General features: G+C 39.8%; 2 protein-coding genes across 2 annotated transcripts in view; one reads left to right on the forward strand and one right to left on the reverse strand.

Annotated features, from left to right (window-relative positions):
• Positions 1-2,022: 2,022 nt before the first annotated feature.
• ier2a (immediate early response 2a) lies at positions 2,023-3,046 on the forward strand. Its single transcript, XM_041973302.1, has one exon. The coding sequence runs from the start codon at positions 2,129-2,131 to the stop codon at positions 2,672-2,674; it is 546 nt and encodes a 181-aa protein (XP_041829236.1). The 5' UTR covers positions 2,023-2,128; the 3' UTR covers positions 2,675-3,046.
• Positions 3,047-7,617: 4,571 nt separating this feature from the next.
• Positions 7,618-17,032, reverse strand: part of cacna1aa (calcium channel, voltage-dependent, P/Q type, alpha 1A subunit, a) — a 79,871-nt gene continuing 70,456 nt past the window's right edge. The window contains exons 47-49 of the mRNA XM_041973313.1: positions 14,146-14,362; positions 13,688-13,983; positions 7,618-11,112 (exon numbers count right to left, since the gene is read on the reverse strand). Of these exons, the coding sequence (XP_041829247.1) occupies positions 10,312-11,112; positions 13,688-13,983; positions 14,146-14,362 (1,314 nt within the window). The 3' untranslated portion in view covers positions 7,618-10,311. The remainder of the gene's footprint in view (positions 11,113-13,687; positions 13,984-14,145; positions 14,363-17,032) is intronic.

Below are 17,032 nucleotides of genomic sequence, written 5' to 3' on the forward strand. Positions count from 1 at the left end.
TAGTCTGAGGAAGGCTTAAAATAGACAGAAATACCTTCCACACATCAGAGCTTTTCACCTCCTGCTTAATAAATACACTAGCATTTGTTCATGTTGTCAGTAAATATTAAATGGTTGCAAACCTGTGAACTATCAGATGCATTTTAATCTATTCATTCTGATTCAAGATCTTTTTTGTCATACAAGCATAATGAAATTTTGAGGAGTCTCTCGGCTTAAGCACACATTAAAAAGAAAATAGAAATATGACATGCACACATCAATAAGTAAAAAAATGAAGATAATACATATGTAAAATATATAAGAACGCCTGTATATTTACAGAAAATGAGAAAGAAAGAAAATGAGAACTGTTAGGTGAACTGAAAATAAACTCCTCATAAAGTAGCTTAAATGTGTCCTATCACACCCAGCCCTTTAAATTAGGTTTATACTTATTTTTAAAAACACAATAAGCGTTTTTGAATTGAAGCTTTAAAAAAAAGCATGTAGCTAAAGGTATATTTTTGTGGAATGAGCACACACCCACAGTTAAAATTATTGGTAGCACCCCCAGTAATGTGGCAAAATCCCCTGCAATATTCTCCTGTTAGTATTCACTCTTGTTTTGAGTTGCTTGATGAGTTGGATGATTACACTCTCCTACAGTAATAATAATTACAAAAAAAAAAAAAAAAAAAAACACATATTTTTATGCTTCATCTTATACCATTAGACACTACAGTAACATGATGTGGAAGAACCATGCACAGTCACACCAGCTTGGCACTTTCTCCTCATGCTGGTCACCAGTCTGGTCACATTGTGCTATGGAATAGCATCCCATTTCTCAATCAAGTTAAGGTCAACCAGAGTGGTTGTGTTGGTCACTTTGGTATGAGGCATGCCCAAACTGATATCACAAGTGTTCTATGGGGTTTAGGTCTGGACTCAGGTCATTCAATCCTCTCTACTCCCAGATTCTGGAAGAGGTTCCTAATATTTTGACTCTGTGGGGGAGAGTGTTGTCGTCCTACAGTTAGGTCCCAGCTTCTGGTGATATGGGATCATCACTGGCTCCAGAATCTTTGACCAAAATGTCTGAATATATATTAGCTGCCAAACAGGTACCAGTCATTTGTAACTGACACACATAGCAGCGCTAGAATCTCAAAACAAGAATGAACACCAACAGGAAAATATTTCAGGGGATTTTGGCAATTTTTTGGAGGCACATGACTAACTCTGTTGCTCATTCCACAGAAGCATGTTCTTTACAAACTCCTAACTCACTGTAAAGGTGACTAATAAGACTTTCCAACAATGTATAATACAACACCAATAAATACCTAATTTATCAAGTTGTAATATCTTCCTTTCTTTATTCTTTCTGTATTTGATATTTTGTGGGACAGTTGTATAGCAACTTCTTTATCTGAGTATCTTTATGTACAAAACTCTCAATCTAATGGGACTTTAAAGGTGCAATCACAGTAGTAAAACTGAGCTTTAACAGCTGCCAAATGCATCTACCATTGTAAAATAATAAAATGCATTATTATAAAATTCAGGATTACGCCAGAGCTCAAAGTCCCAAGTTTAAAGCTATCTACATGTGTTTACCTGTGTGTAGTTAACATCTAAAGCCATAAAGATTTGTTCCACTTGCTGGTTAGACATGTTAACCGATAAAATGTATCGAAGATAAATAAGAATTAAATCACAAATTATCATTGTGCATAATTCAGGTGTGTTTTTAAAAAATGAGGATGATATTCAAGTCTCCATTCAGAGTTTGATCTCTACTCCTGCGTTTTTCAGTGTTTTCCAACGTTTCCTGCTTCCTGTGTGCAGATTTATTATTTGATCTTATGACTTGAGTTTGAGTTAATAATGAATCTACACGTGCATACTCCACTTTGGCAGATCAGACAAGCGCCAGCTGCTCCACGGCTGTTTGAAATAGAAGGCCAATGGGCGGGACTGCGTCGTATGACGCAGTGAGAGTGACGTCAAGGAGGTGATAAGTATTTGTCCCGCACGCGGTCCGTATTGTGTCTGCGCGTGAAGTCATTGGGGAGAGACGGGATTATAGAACTGCTAAACCTGTGATTATTTATCCTGGACCAGTTTCAAAACAAACTGTGACATGGAGGTCAGCGCTGAGGCCAAGAGGATCATGGTCGTGGCTCTGGGGAAACTGTACAGCTCCCGCACACAGCGAGGGGGTCTCCGTCTCCACCGGAGCCTTCTTCTGACTCTGGTGATGAAATCCGCAAGGGATATCTATCACGCGGCCCAGACGACGGTAGAGAATGTTCCGGTGGAGGCTGAACAACAACAACCCGCGGCTGAGATGACCACCGAGCCAAGTGGCGCTCCGGGGCTCCAGCATTCTGCCTCTCTTCTCACCGGGCAGACTTCACCTCACCTGCCCGCTGACGCACACAGTCAAAGCAGCGGGGAAAACAAGGAGAACCTGCGAGTCTGTGGACCGACGCAGAACACGCGGAAAAGACGAGGCAAAGCTTCGGCTGAGCCGGACTTCCTGCCCTGCAAGAAGGCAAAACTTGAACATGGAAGTAGCCCTCAACAGCTCCATGTTAATTCCGTGTTGGACTATGTGAAGTGTAGTAGTAATCTGGGACCACCGCAAACTCCCATCCCCCTACAGACAGTCATAGCAGCGTGTTGAGACTCTGCGGAGATGGAAGTTTTCCACACCACCGGATGGGAGCCCGGGTCTGAGCTTGGATTAACTCCAGGAAAAGTGTGGTCCAAACGCCCCAGACTTGACTGTGATCTGCCTGGGCTTGTTACCAGCTATCAAGGAAACAGCTGGTGAGTCCCAGTGACTTCAGGCCTCATTGTAACTTCAGCTGGCCAAAAGATGGAACTACATGGAGCTGCTACCTTTCATGAACATTTCCACAAGTGTATGAACTGTAGTTGCACCATGCAGCAAGTGTAACAGCGTGTTGACTGAAGATGGGAGATGTTTTTTTTAAGTGTAATACATTTAGTGACTACAACTACCTCAGTATTTATTAAACATTTTTGTACTTAAGCTGATTTTGTGGTGTGGTTTTCAAAGACAGACACAAAACATACAGTTTTAATAACCCTATTATAATTATACTGTGTGTGGAGAGGGGGAGGGTGCCTAGTGTGAGTCAACCCCTGTGAAAGTGGAGTGTGGGTGTGTTTGGACATGAAACTTGGGTATTAAGAAGTTAGCTTCCTTCCCCCACACTGATCTGCAAAACAAAAGCGGGGACAATTCAGAATATTGTGGTGCAAAGAATAAGGGGGAGAAACCATAAAGCCCGACTGACAAAACACTGGAGACAATGGGGGTCTTGTTCCTCTCCTAGTAGGCTATGGCTTCAATTTGAAGTCACAGGATTGGTTAGATGTAGACTACACACACACAAAAGGAAAAAAAAAATTACTTTGACAAATCTGAGTAAACCTGAATTTAGTGTTGTATTTGTTTTGCAGTGACCCCTTTGTGATGAACACCTTTTTTTAAAACACAAGTTTATTGATGAAATTAAATGTTCTGTGTTAAGACAGCAGCCTAAATAAGGAAAGTGTGTAAAAGTGAGCTCCCTGCAGCTTGTATGGGGGGATTCACTGGTGGCTGTGTATGTTTGATTTGGGGGAAGGGGGTCATCCAAGAAAACAAGAAGGAATGTGGGGGGAAGTGCCTGTGTGAGCCCCATGAGGCCCCATCTGAACGCTCATTCTTCCGGCTGAAACCAGAGCACCCTGCCTGTGTACACACAGGCCTGGAAGGAGTGTCTGAAGCCGTCTGGTCATACACATTACACACACACACACACATTCGCATACATTTCTCTTGTAAAGTGCACACATTCAGTCATTTCTGTTGACTTTATCGCAAACAGTTCTTTCTCATGCAAGCTCACTGTGAATGAAAATGCTGACGGATTCACATCTTATGCATACTAAAGCATTACATGCTTTTCAAAACTGTGTCACGAGAAAGTTTCACTTCAATTTGAATCAGTTTGGCTAAGATGATTAAATCATGATTTAAATGCACCACATTAACAATTTTCTCCATTTTAACGTGTGGCTTCTTACTATCACTACGAAGTTTTGAACATTTCAAGGTCCTACCAATTTGACATTAGCCTGGGTTTCTTGCAAAAAAGCTTTGATAAAAGTAAGAAAAAAGAATAGGTAGCATATGAATTTGGTGGCTAAAACAAATGAATATTTGTTATCCATTAAATGAATATAATGTTGGATCGTGATCAAACTTGGCTGACTTATAACCTTGTGGTGTAAGCTGCATGTTTATATACGGAGCAGATGAGAGATAGATTCACAAGTACCTTCTTTAAAATACATTTTATTAAAAACCAATGTGAATAACCAGAAGCAGCAAATCGTCCCCTGCTATGCCACCTTATACTATCTCTATCTGGGTGATAAAAACACCACAAAGACTCCAGCGAGGATGGAAGTCTAATCTAAATCTGTGCAATGGAATATAAAAAATCAATAAAAAAACATAAACAAAGCAATATATATGTACAAAGTTTTCTGTTTCCAGACTAGTTATATATATATATATAGATATACCAGGTTAGTGTATTTTAGTTTGTATAGACTAGTCAAAATCCACATTTCAAAGCCAAGCCAACGCGTCAAATGATTTCATTTGTATATTTATGTTTTTCTGAGGCATTAATCCTGAAAAAGTGTTGCTTGTTTTTAGGAAATAACCATGACAAGTGTTCTGCTTAAGTTAGAATAAAAAATGTTTTAAATAAAACAGTTCAAATAATCTCAGCATGTATGACTGATGTAACAAGCTCGATTATCAGTTTAGTGTGTTAGGTCCCCAACTTGTGAAATGTATTTAAGTGGGGTCCAACAGCGTGGGACTCTGTTGGTTCTGCAAAACTCAACGAGTCAGGGCTTTCTGGCTCATAATTCTGTTTAAATGTCAAGTTCTTGCTCATAATGCCAATGCAGTAACACCCCTAACCAGAGCTTTGGGGTCTAACTCACCATTGCACAGCTGTAATTGCTTACAACTACCTTGGTGATCATTCTGAATAGCAATGCAACAACAATTAACTCTAAAAAAATGCTAGATGCCAGAATAAATAGTAGTATTTAGAGCTGTCCCTTTTTAATCCAATCACCTCAGTCGCATGTTAACAGAAGATGTGAACAGGAAAGATAAGACAATGTTCTGTTAATCGCGTGTTCCACTGCACTTAAGAGAAAGTGAATATATGACTGTCAGTGACGTTTCAGTGGAGTAGTTTTATGTGAGGATGGTGAATTTTACTTACCTCAAAAGGTAGACGTCAGGGATGGGAGTTGACTGCTTTCCAGTAGAGCGATTTGTACAAACTGTGCAGTTTGCTGAATAAACAGAGGCGTCATTTATAACTGTTGCATAGACTCATAACAGGGCCAGAAATAGGCACTCCCCTGCAAATGTTAGTCTTTCAACACAAACTTGACCTTTCAGAGTGCGGAGGAGATAACTGGCACTGATGACTGTGATCCCTCACAGAGTACAGCAAATGTAAACAGTACTAGTGATACTCGAATGTCTAACCGATTCCATTTGTATCTGTTGAAGACAGCGTTAAAACAAAAATTGCAGTGCAGTGTGTGAAAACTTTAAGAAACATATCTTGTCTTAATCTAACTTTTTTGTTGTTGTCTTGGCAACTAGTTCAACATTCAACATCAACGTTCACAAAGTGCTTTGTATTGACACTAAGTGGCTAAGTGTGGGTGTATAGAAGATGAGACTAATCCATTTCTGCACAGATTCAGGTGAACTATGATTTCCTTACACACACTGATGGGCTACAGTCAAATTTGTTTTTCTTAAAGACCTTGCTAATTAAATGAGATGACCTGGAAGTCAGAGTACCACGATAAGAACTGTTTAAATTAATTCAAAATTACAGAAAGAAGCTCCAACACTTCCTTTAAGTTCTCTTTTAGCATGGGAAACAGTCCAACTTTTTCTCCAAGTCCTGAATTTCTCCTATTAACTCTCTTTAAACCTTTGGTGTCTTCAAATGAAGTCATGAAAAAAAAGCTTAGTGAAAGATGAAAGGAGGTAATCTTTTCTTTTTTTTGACTATTTGACTATACCCTTAGTATTAGTATTGAGACCTAATGCATTACACAATATTATGTGCATACACAGATGAGAAATGTAAAGTGACTTGCAAGTGACAAAGCATTAAATTCATCATCACAAAAGGGAAAGAGTATGGTACAACAAAGCTGCTCAAAGATGGGCATCTATCAAAGGTCACAGACTGGGCAAGGAGGGCATTTATAAGAGACAATAAAGAGACCAAATGTAACCCTGGAAAATTTCCCAGCCTGCATTGATGTATCTGTACCTAAGACCACTATAAGTTACTCTACAGAACTGAAGTTTTATTAAGGAGTAGACAGGAAAAAAAAAGAGTAAAAAAGAACTTCACAGAATAATTTGTCAAAAGGCATGTGGGACACCCAAAATGTGTAAAAGAGGATCCTCTGATCAGATGAGACTAAAATGTAACTTTCTGGCCATCAAGGCAAACAGTCGGAAAGCAACTCAGCACATCATCACCCCAAGAGCACCATACCCCACAGTGAAGCATGAAGGTGGCAGCATCATGCTGTGGAGATGCGTTTCATCAGTATGGACATAAAAAAATGATCATAATTAAGGAGATGATGGATGGTGCTAAATACAGGGAAATTCTTGAGGGAAACCTGTTTCAGCAAATCACCAGAACAATGTGCCAGAGCATCTCTGAACTTTACAATACAAACAATGTACATAAATTCACACACAAAACACAAAAGGTAAAAAGACCAGAGTATAACTGTAAACAAGAGAGGAAAAAAAAGGCAAAGCGGTGTGCATTCTCTCTGGATTTTATTCTTTAGGAAGAGTTCTGTTTGGAATTACAAAATGCACTGGTAGAAACAGCGGTGAGACTGGCTGAGAGTGCGACAGGTTAGAGTGTGAGAGAGAAAGAGTTAGAGAGAAAAAGAAGGAGTGAGTGAGAGATCAAAGGTCCAACAGCCAGTTAGAACGAGTACATCAACAGATTTGGCTAGCTCCTGCACCGTCTGACCCTCACACAAAGTAGAAAGGGGATACACCATCTTCTGAACTGTATATTTTCTTTTTTCAGTTTTTTTTTCCATTAAAAACAGTTCTTTTTTGTGGTGTCCTGAACATGGATGTGTTGTGTCTCAACCCCATGTAACAGAAGAAAAGAAACAAGACTTTGACTCGCGACAAAGTCTTCTCTGTGTTTTTACTCTTTAGACTTCTTTTTTTTTTTTGTCATTTTTACTTTTTTTGTTCTCAAAAATAGAAGGAAAAAGGAAACAGTTTTTTTTTATTTTTTTAAAAACATCTATCTATTTATATATCTTTTTTTTTCTTCTATTCCTCTGAATTAATTAATGTGCTTTTTCTTTTTATGTCCTGAAGATGACGTTAAACCCACGGTGTGGCATGCACATAGCACATGCATTTCTGGAACTAGAATTTTTTTTTAAAATCTTTTAAAATCTTTTGTACTTAAAAAATAAATTAATAAATTAAAGCAAAACAAACAATCAAAAATAATAAAAAAAGACTATTTTTTTTCCTGTAGCGACTTTACATTGCTTTTTGAAGACTTTGTGTGGTTAATCAGCGTGTTAGTGGATTTTACTGCAGCATTTACACAAAGATGGAAAGTGAAAGTTTGGGCCTTTGCATGTTTCATACACTCTCACACACACACATGCACCCACAAATATACAATTGGATATGGATGAAACAATATGACAGAAATTTAAAAAAAAGGATTTCTGGAGACAAAGAATAGAAAACAAAGTCAGCAGAAAAAAATCCATAAACATATTTACCAGTGTACATACATACACGCAAAAACCCACTTACACACACACACAACCAGGAGCTACATACTTTGTGTGCTTTCTGATTTTAAGTGTAGTGATGTGAATACTTGTCTGTGACATTCCACTAAGGCTGGAAAGACACTAATAGGCAGTTTTTTCCATTTCTTTTTTTTCAATGCATTCTCTGGTCAACATGTGATAGGCCTCCAGGTAAAATGTAGGTCAACTAAAAATGTCAACAGTAATGTTGGGGCTGACAGTGGTGTGTGTTAGTGACCAGTGTTAGTTTGAGGCACACAGAGAAACACACCAACAGAAATAAAAGTTACACAGGAGTGAAACACACAGAGTACAAGTGATTTCCAGGAGCATGGCAAAACTCAGATATCTTTCTTCCAACCCCTCTGCAGTGCAATTCACTCACCTATGTTTACAAGTGAGGAGTGTGCTTAACTCTTGCTACCACACTGTTATACGGCGCCATCTGCAGGCCACAACTGGTAGCTTATCTCTGTGTTGTCATGTCTGAGTGTGGATTCATCCATTTGTACACTGAGCCTGGTAGAACCCTTGCTATATCTAATTAATCTTCAAAAGTAAGACACCTATTACCTTGTTTAACTTCTGATAAACTTCTGATAAATCTTATCCCCACAAAGTGTTGAGGGTTGGAAAAATGACAAGCTGAGCTTAAATATCAACAAAAAATATATAAAAAATCTTTCTCGATCACCACAGTCATTACATGTAATTACATTATTAGGTTATCCATTATGACCTTCAGTGACAAAGAAAACAAAGATGAAGAGTTTCTCTCCTTTCTACACCTTTCTATTGGTCTCTTCTTCTCTGATGCCTGTTTAAACCCCAAACCCTGGAAGACTTTGAGATGTTACTGATTTGTCAGATTCCACCAGTACTAACACCACTTTCTTTTTTTTTTAATCCACATTTATACCCTGCTACCCATTATATCTTTTTCACCTTATGCTCTTGGTTACAAAAAATTACTTTCACTAAAAATATGTGCAATTCCAGCTGTGTCAGTGGCAGGCATTTGGCACGGAACAGACAGTAGACAAGCAAGCAAAAAGTAAGTGATTTGTTTCACCTAGATAAACATACACTAACTATCCAACCACCCCCCCATAGCCCTCTGTCTTTTTATTTTTTTTTTTTTTTTTTTTTTTGTGTGTGTAAATCAAGGTACAGAGAGAGGAATGTCATTCAGAGCACAAAGAGAGAAACAGAAAGCATTTTGAATAAAAAGAGAGAAACCCTATAGACCACAACAGAAAGGGCAGAGGAGAAATTCCCTCCACAGATAGTAAATTCTCATTGCTGCTATTATTAGTATTCTTTTATATCATTCATGCAGGATTCCATTGGGTGTACAACTCCGCAAGTCTAAAAAAAACGAAGCTGCGTGGGGTGCAACAGAAGATTCAAGCTTCGATGTTTTGAAGAAGCAGAAGAGGAGGAGGAGGAAGAAGCAGCTGCAGGAGTAGATCAACAAATACTGCAGAAAACAGTTATCGGTTTGTTTGTTTGTTTGTTTGTTTGTGAAACCCAACTCCACTTTTTTTTTCTTCTTTTAAAGGTCAGAGGTTGAGGTTGGCTGAAATGTTTGTCTGCAGGAGGAGTGTGTTAAACATCCCCAACAAACCTATCCTGCCCTCTAGATTTCTACAGAGGGACTTGTCAACCCCCCTGCAACACTCCCCCAACTCTCCCACCCACTTAGCCTTCTTACCTCATACAGGTAGACGGCTCCTTGTCAGTTCTTATTTAAAAATACAGATGATAAAACTCATCAATATTCAACTGGTGGCTGGGAGGGTTGGATTTGATTTTTTTTTTTTTTTTTTGCTGCTAACTTAACAGAAGTTAGCCTTAAAAAAAGAAAAAAAAGAAAAAGAAAAAAGAAAAAGTTGCTCCTTTGTCTCTGACTTCAAAGTGTCTTTAATCGAGTCGCAACTCTTGACATCTTGTAAGTGGCTATAGCTCATTGCCAGAGGCATAAATTAAGACACAAAGAGTAGTGTCCTTCACTCCTCCTGCCAACCTTAAAAGCTGGAATTTGAGCTTGGTTTCTTTTGGCATCATGAGATGATCAACAACAATGCAAGCAGAACACACCGGCTGTTTGATACCTTCTCTTGCTCTACTTGTTTCTCCAAATTCTGCCTCAGCATTTTTGCTCCATCCTGATACCTATCCTTTCATCTAGCCCAGCATCCCTGGGACACCAAGTAGTGGAGGAGAGGAAAAACAATGAACAGACAAGAAAGAAAAGTTGTGGTTTCCCTTGGCAGTCACTGCTCTGGCTCAGAACTTTCTATTTTCTTTCAGTCCAGTTATCAGTCATTTTTTCCTCTTTTTTTGTCCCTCCCCCATCCCCAGAGGCTAGCACCAATCGTCTTCCTCTGTCTCACTGTAGGGTTCATGCAGGCCCTTGCGGGGACCTCTTGGATGCCCAGCTGGAGGGGGAACCTTGTGAGGTCCAGTATGGGGGGGACCGTGGAGGTGTGTGGAAGGCGATGAAGACCGGTAGCCATTGGGTAGGCGGCGCTGGGCAGCTGGCTGAACCTGGCTCTGCACAGGCCCAGTCAGGGCAGTGGTGGGAGGAGGTGCATGGTGGGCAGTCCTTGGTGAAGTACGAGTGGGCTGCAGGTGGGGGTTGTTTACAGGGTGAGGCTGAGGAGGAGGAAGAGGATGAGGGTTATGAGACTGTTGTTGTGTGGGAGGTGGCAGTGGGTGGTTGGCCAGAGCGTGGGGATGGGGGTTGCCACCCTGCATGGGGCTTGGCTCATACGCAGGTGGTTCATGGTGGGGTTCATAGTCCTGGTATTCCTGGTTGTAGAAGCAGCCATCCCCCTCCATAGAACCACCTCCTCCGCTTGTGTCTCCCCAACGAGGTGGGGGATGATGTCCCTGACGAGGCGGGCCGTGGTGGGCCAATGGAAGGCCAGCAGGGGGAGGACCCTGGCCTTGGGGAGGCTCTGGAGAAAAGTGGCGAGGGGCTGGGACTGGGGGTCTGCTCTGTGGCCCCCCAGGAGGTGCAGGCATGGCCTTACGGACTACAGGAGAGTATGTAACATGGGGTCTAGGTGTTGCAGGTGTCTGAGGCAGCTGCCGCCGACCTCGCCGTGGTGTACTGGTCCCCGAGGTGGAGGGGACGGGGCTTCCGCTGACCGAACTACTGCCCTACACAAAAAGTGAAATAAAGCAAATAAAAAGAACGAACCACGAATTCAAAGACAAAATGTGTAAAGTAGTGAATGTATGTAGTGACAAAGTATAGCAAAAAAAAAGAACAAAAACAGACAGAGGAGTCCAGAGAGAGAAAAGCAAGAGAAGACAAGAACAAGAACCACAGCCACAGTGAGAGTAAAAACACCAGTTATAATGTAGGTGGAGGAGAGAAATGTATGAATGAAATGAGCAGTAATAGGAGCAGAATAGAGGATGAGGATTAAAAGGATGAGATTCCAAACAGCACCATACAGAGAGAAGCAACATGTCACGCAGAGGAAAGAAAATAAAAGACGAAAGGAGAAAAAAGGTTAAAGCTTTGCTTTCCAGGGTAAATATGCTGACAAAACATACATGAGCTGTGTGATATGCTTCCAATACCAGCTTAAAAAGTAATCTTTTATATAAAAAAGCCAAAAAACTAAAATAAAAACTTTCTTCTTGCTTCTTAAAGAGTTATAACAAACTTAAAAAAGAGCAAAGATAATCTAGATTAGATCTAAAATGTGACATGTTTAGAAAAAGGTTGCCACAGAAGAGAGCTAACTGGTGGGACATGACAGAACATGGGGGTTTAAAAACAGGGGCACCTGGTCACAGGGATAATGTACTCAAATATACATTTTAATGCATATTTGTTTGGTATAATAATGTAATAATGGTATGATAATTTCCTTTTTTATTTACATTATTATACTCATATCAATGCATTTGTTAGTGATTTGAGTCATATAAGCTAAACACAAAAAGTAGAGAAATGTGTGTTTGGTTGATTATTTCTCTCCTTGAATAATGTGAGTTGGCGTTAATTATTAAACATGTGATTATTGAACATGGAGAGGCAGCGGATGGATCACGTGGAACAAACTCCCATAAAACACCAAATCTTTTGAAACTCAGCAGTTTTAAATCAGTATTAAAAACTTTTCTCTTTGCCGCCTTTTAATCAAAACTGTTAAATTCCTCACACTGGAACATTTCTTTCTAGCATATTATCTGTTTTATTTAAGCTTTTTCTGTTTTTTTTATTCTTTTTATTTCTTTTAAAAGTTTGTTTTTAAATGTACTTTTATTGTTTGCTGCACCCTGGCATAATGCTTTTAATATTTTCTATAAAGCCCCTTAAATTGTCTTGTACTTGAAATGTGCTATATAAATAAACTTGCCTTGCCTTTATTATATATTGTAGGAAAGCCTGATTAGTCATCTTTAGAATGAGGTACAACTTGTAAGAATTGTGCTTCTGTGGAATGAGCATCTCAGTTAAATATGTGGGTAGTGCCTCCCCAATTTTTTCTAAAATCCCCTGCAATTTTGTCCTCTTTGTTTTGAGTTGCTTGGTGGATGGAATGATTGCACTCCCCCATAGTAATAAGAAAAAAACAACAACACATATTTATCCACTTTATTCATTTTCCACTGTCAGAGACCTCAGTAGTGTGTGGAAGATCCATACGCTACTACAAAAGCCTGACACCTCCTCCTCATGCTGTTCACCAGCCTGCACACATTTTTCAGTGGGATAGCAACCAGTGTGACTCTGTTGGTCACTAACACATACAGCACCCCCAAGCTGATCCTACAAGTTTTCAACTGGGTTTAGGTCTGGACTCCAGCAGGTCATTCCATCCTCTCCTCTGCCAAATTCTGTTGGTACTCTTGTGATGATCCTGGCCTGGGTGGGGGAAAGCGTTTTCATAGTGAAGGATGGAGTTTAATCATAGATTCTGCAGATATTGAATCACCACTGGCTCCAGAATCTCATTCTGATATGTCTATCACTTAGGTGCCATTCAGTCAACTGTAACTGGCACACTGGCCACACCTTTGGTTGTATTTCTCATCCAGCAGTAGCACAATCTTTACAAGTTATATGTCTTTGTAAAGGTGACTAATTAGGCTATCCATTAATATATAACACAACACCAGTTGTTATCAACCAAATATTCAACCAAACACAAGTTTCATACTTTTGATTATATGCCTATATGTGAATGAAGATAAAATGTACAATCTATAGCAAGTATTTAAACACAACAGTGGCCTCTAATTTGACAGCAGCAGGAAATAAACGGATATAGATATCAAAGAGGAAATAACTTAGATATACAGTTATTATGTAATTATATGTTCTATTGCTTGTAACCTGTTTAACAGTGAACTACCATCAAATCAAAGGCCCTGAACTGTAATACCAAAATTAAAAGGGTCCAGACCACTACTAAAAAGTATGATATCTATCTATCTATCTATCTATCTATCTATCTATCTATCTATCTATCTATCTATCTATCTATCTATCTATCTATCTATCTATCTATCTATCGATCTGTCTATCTGTCTGTCTGTCTGTCTGTCTGACTGACTGACTGTCTGTCTGTCTATAAAATATATATATATATATATATATATATATATATATATATATATATATATATATATATATATATATATATATACAAAAAGGATCTCAGTGCATGTTGTTTCACTTGTGCTACAGCATGCACAAAATGACCCAGAAGCCTACCTGTCTGTGTGTGATGCACTCGCGGCCCTCACTGGGCGATCGCGACCAGCGCCGGTCCCTCTCCCTTTCTCTGTCCCGGTCGAGCTCTCTCTCTCTGGAGTGTCTGTGTCCATACTCGCCCCCTCTATCTGCTACATAGTGCTCCTTGTCCACAGAGCCGTGGTGGTGGTGGCGATGGTGGTGGTGTTTACGATCTTTGGACCGGCCCCGGTCTCGGTCTCGGTCTCGGTCACGGTCCTTCTCTTTTGATGTGAGGTCGCCTGACTGAGTGGTTGTACTCAGGTCTGTGCCCAGGCCTGATGATAGAGTTAATATTGGGGTTTAGTGTGTCAAAAACAGACATTATGATTTAAAACTTAAAAGCAACAAATAATCTTTTATTTTCTGGTTTTGGTAAAATGTGCTGATTGTTTATACAGCAACTATCAAAATATCCTTTGTAAATCTGATTTTCCAACCTGTGTCAGCTTCATTGTAGCGAGATAGGGATCTCTCAGATGCCCGATGACTCCGGTCTTTTCGCCGGTGTCCATGTCGGGAAGCCCTCCCTTCCTCTGGTATTGCACGCTCCATGTTGTAATCATCTGGCCCTCCTTTGTCTCTGTGGCCCCGACCAGACCTGCTGTGGCCCAATGATGAGGCGGAGCGTTTCATGGGGCTGCTGTCACTGATAGTCTAAGAGAGAAAAAGACAGAAACCACCAAGGGATGGAGGGAAAGGCATTTCCTTTGACGGCTGCGTTGCTATTTTCTGTGAGCAATGGGGTTAGAGACGATGTGCATGTGTGTGCATGTGTGCAAATTTAATTTGTTTCTATGTGAGCTCTCCACCGGCCTTCCTCTGACAGCTTATTCCAAAGCATACATTTTCACATTATTAATGCTGCTATTTTACCAATTTAAAAACTATTCCACTCAATGAAAATTCAGGCAAAGAATGCCAGAACTTCTACTGGCCAAGCTTGGGCCTTAACACAATTGCAAGTAACTATAATTTGTTTAGTGTCAAAAATATTTTATCTTGCACTAAAAAATGTGTTTATCTAAATAAAAAAATTGAGAAATATAACAACAAATTTATTTTACTGAACAGGTTTAAATAATCATGAAAGAGTTAAGGTGAGATTACATCAGTAATTATCAAATCTGATGCTACCATTTTATTTTTCTGATCATTATCCTTTAACATGTAAATGTGCCTCAAAAACTTTGATGTGCATATAATCAAAGAGACGTGCCTATTTACTAGCGCTTTAGTGACTGTAAACGGACAAGTTAATGAATTTACCACAGAAATAATTTCCCCTAAAAAAACAAAACATGGCTACTGCAGGGCTTTGAAAAGCTAGTGCAGGGCTCACACTGTAGTAACTGCAAACCTCTGAATAAGGAATAATAAAGAAGGAAAAAAGGAGATGATGGCAAACAGCCATGCCTTCCATGCTTCTGTAACTTGCTTTAAAAAGAATAAAAGAGGATTTAAGGATCAGTACAACTTGCAACATTTCCCCATCTTCAACACACATTAAATGCCCAGGGCATGGCACAATTTCCACGTGCTTTTCTTACAGCCATGCAAGTACATAGGAGTTGTCCTGAGTCCTACATATGGTGCTGGAGTTTTCCTTTGCAGTGCTGAGGGCTCATGTTTACAGTAAAGACAGCAGGACAGAGCCTATGGGGCCAAAAGTGGCTGACCTGAGAATGAAAACTAGCAGAGCTGACCAAGTTTAGTAGTAATTGTGTATTAAACTAATTAAATGACAAATCATGGATTGGGCATATAAAATAAAAGTTTTTGGAAGTAGCACTGAGAATAAAAACTAAACAAACAAAAAAATAAAACATCTATTTAAGCACTCGATTGCCCAAATCCCTCCATTTTCTGTCTCTTCTTCATCTCTCAAAGACAAACACACTCACACACAAACACATTCACTTAAAACATACTTAAATTTATAGCATGCGAGTTGAACAATTGCGAGAGGAGACTCGGACGCAGATGGGGGACCATTAAAAACATCATTACAGTCAAGCACACAAGCATGAGGACATAAAGCAACAGAGGACTGTCAGCAGCAGCAGAGCAAAGAGAGACAAGGAGTCATACGACTGTTGGTGATGAGAGGGCACAAGCGAAGATCAGCCCAAATCCAAACTTGTTACATTAGGTGTTGAAGTCAGTTTGTAAAAAAAGAAAAAAATGCTGGTGCATGATTTCATGCTAAAAAAAGAGGCTGTTTTAATACAATCTTATAAACCTTTTCCCTATAAAATGATAGACACGTCATGACGATGGAACAAATCAGGAAAAACAAACTTTCAAGAGGGATCAAGGGTGAAATGGACTGAAGAGGAAGGAAGAAAAGGCGATAACGCAGAAGACAAGGTACATACACTGAGGTTACTGCCACGGTGCTTCCCTTTCCTCCGCTGCTGTATGAGCACAGAGAAGACATACACAGAGCCACAAATACAACAGAGGTATGATCACACATGGAGCAAACACATAGAACCAGGAAGGGAACAAGAAGGAGAGGGAGAAGAGTGAAAAAGACAAGGATGGTTTGATACACAATGCAATAGAGAAAGGATACAGAGGAAAACAAGTAAAAAAAAAAGGTTGGAGGTTCAACCCAGACAGAGATGGGGTGAACCAATGAAGAGAGGAAAGAAGAAAAAGGAGGACAGAAGAGGACTGATTAGACACCAAAGCAGCAGTGAAGGCGAAAGAGAAACACTTACCACGGACACTGGCAGTGGTGTGCACCACAACAGTGTTACACAGACATGAGAGCACTCAATCAACAGAGCCACAACAGCAGTGACGACATTTAAGCAACATACATGCACAAATGGATTTACATTCTCACAAACACACACACACAGTAGACATCAGAGTGACAGGACCAGTGTGACTTTGAGGGCACAAAGAACAGTCGGAGCGCAGATAAACTGCTGAGCACATACATGTTAAACGCATACACACACCTGCACACACAAGAACACACATCTGCAACACTCAACACCATGCTCGTTCCAGTCCTGGATGTAAAAAAAAATTAACCAAATTAATAATATATAAATAAAAACCCTGGAAATTCAAAATGAGTTCAGCAAAGTCAGGACCTTTGACAGGAAGGAATACACAGGTTAGTAAAACCACACAAACTAGTCAGGATAAATAATTTGTCAGGGTCCTGACAAATGAAGAAGAAATAATGTGTGTGAGGGGGGCAGAGAACTGTGTGTATGTGCGCTTTTGTAAAGGTGTTGTGCGTTGATGACAACCTGAGCACTCACCGAGTTATGAGACATAAAATGAATGAAGGTTTGAAATGAAAAA

This window comes from Melanotaenia boesemani, chromosome 2 (genome assembly GCF_017639745.1).
Source record: "Melanotaenia boesemani isolate fMelBoe1 chromosome 2, fMelBoe1.pri, whole genome shotgun sequence".
Classification (NCBI taxonomy): Eukaryota; Metazoa; Chordata; class Actinopteri; order Atheriniformes; family Melanotaeniidae; genus Melanotaenia; species Melanotaenia boesemani.

Coding starts and splice junctions, on each gene's coding strand:
- ier2a (XM_041973302.1), top strand. CDS start 2,129: ATGGAGGTCAGCGCTGAGGCCAAGAGGATCATGGTCGTGGCTCTGGGG.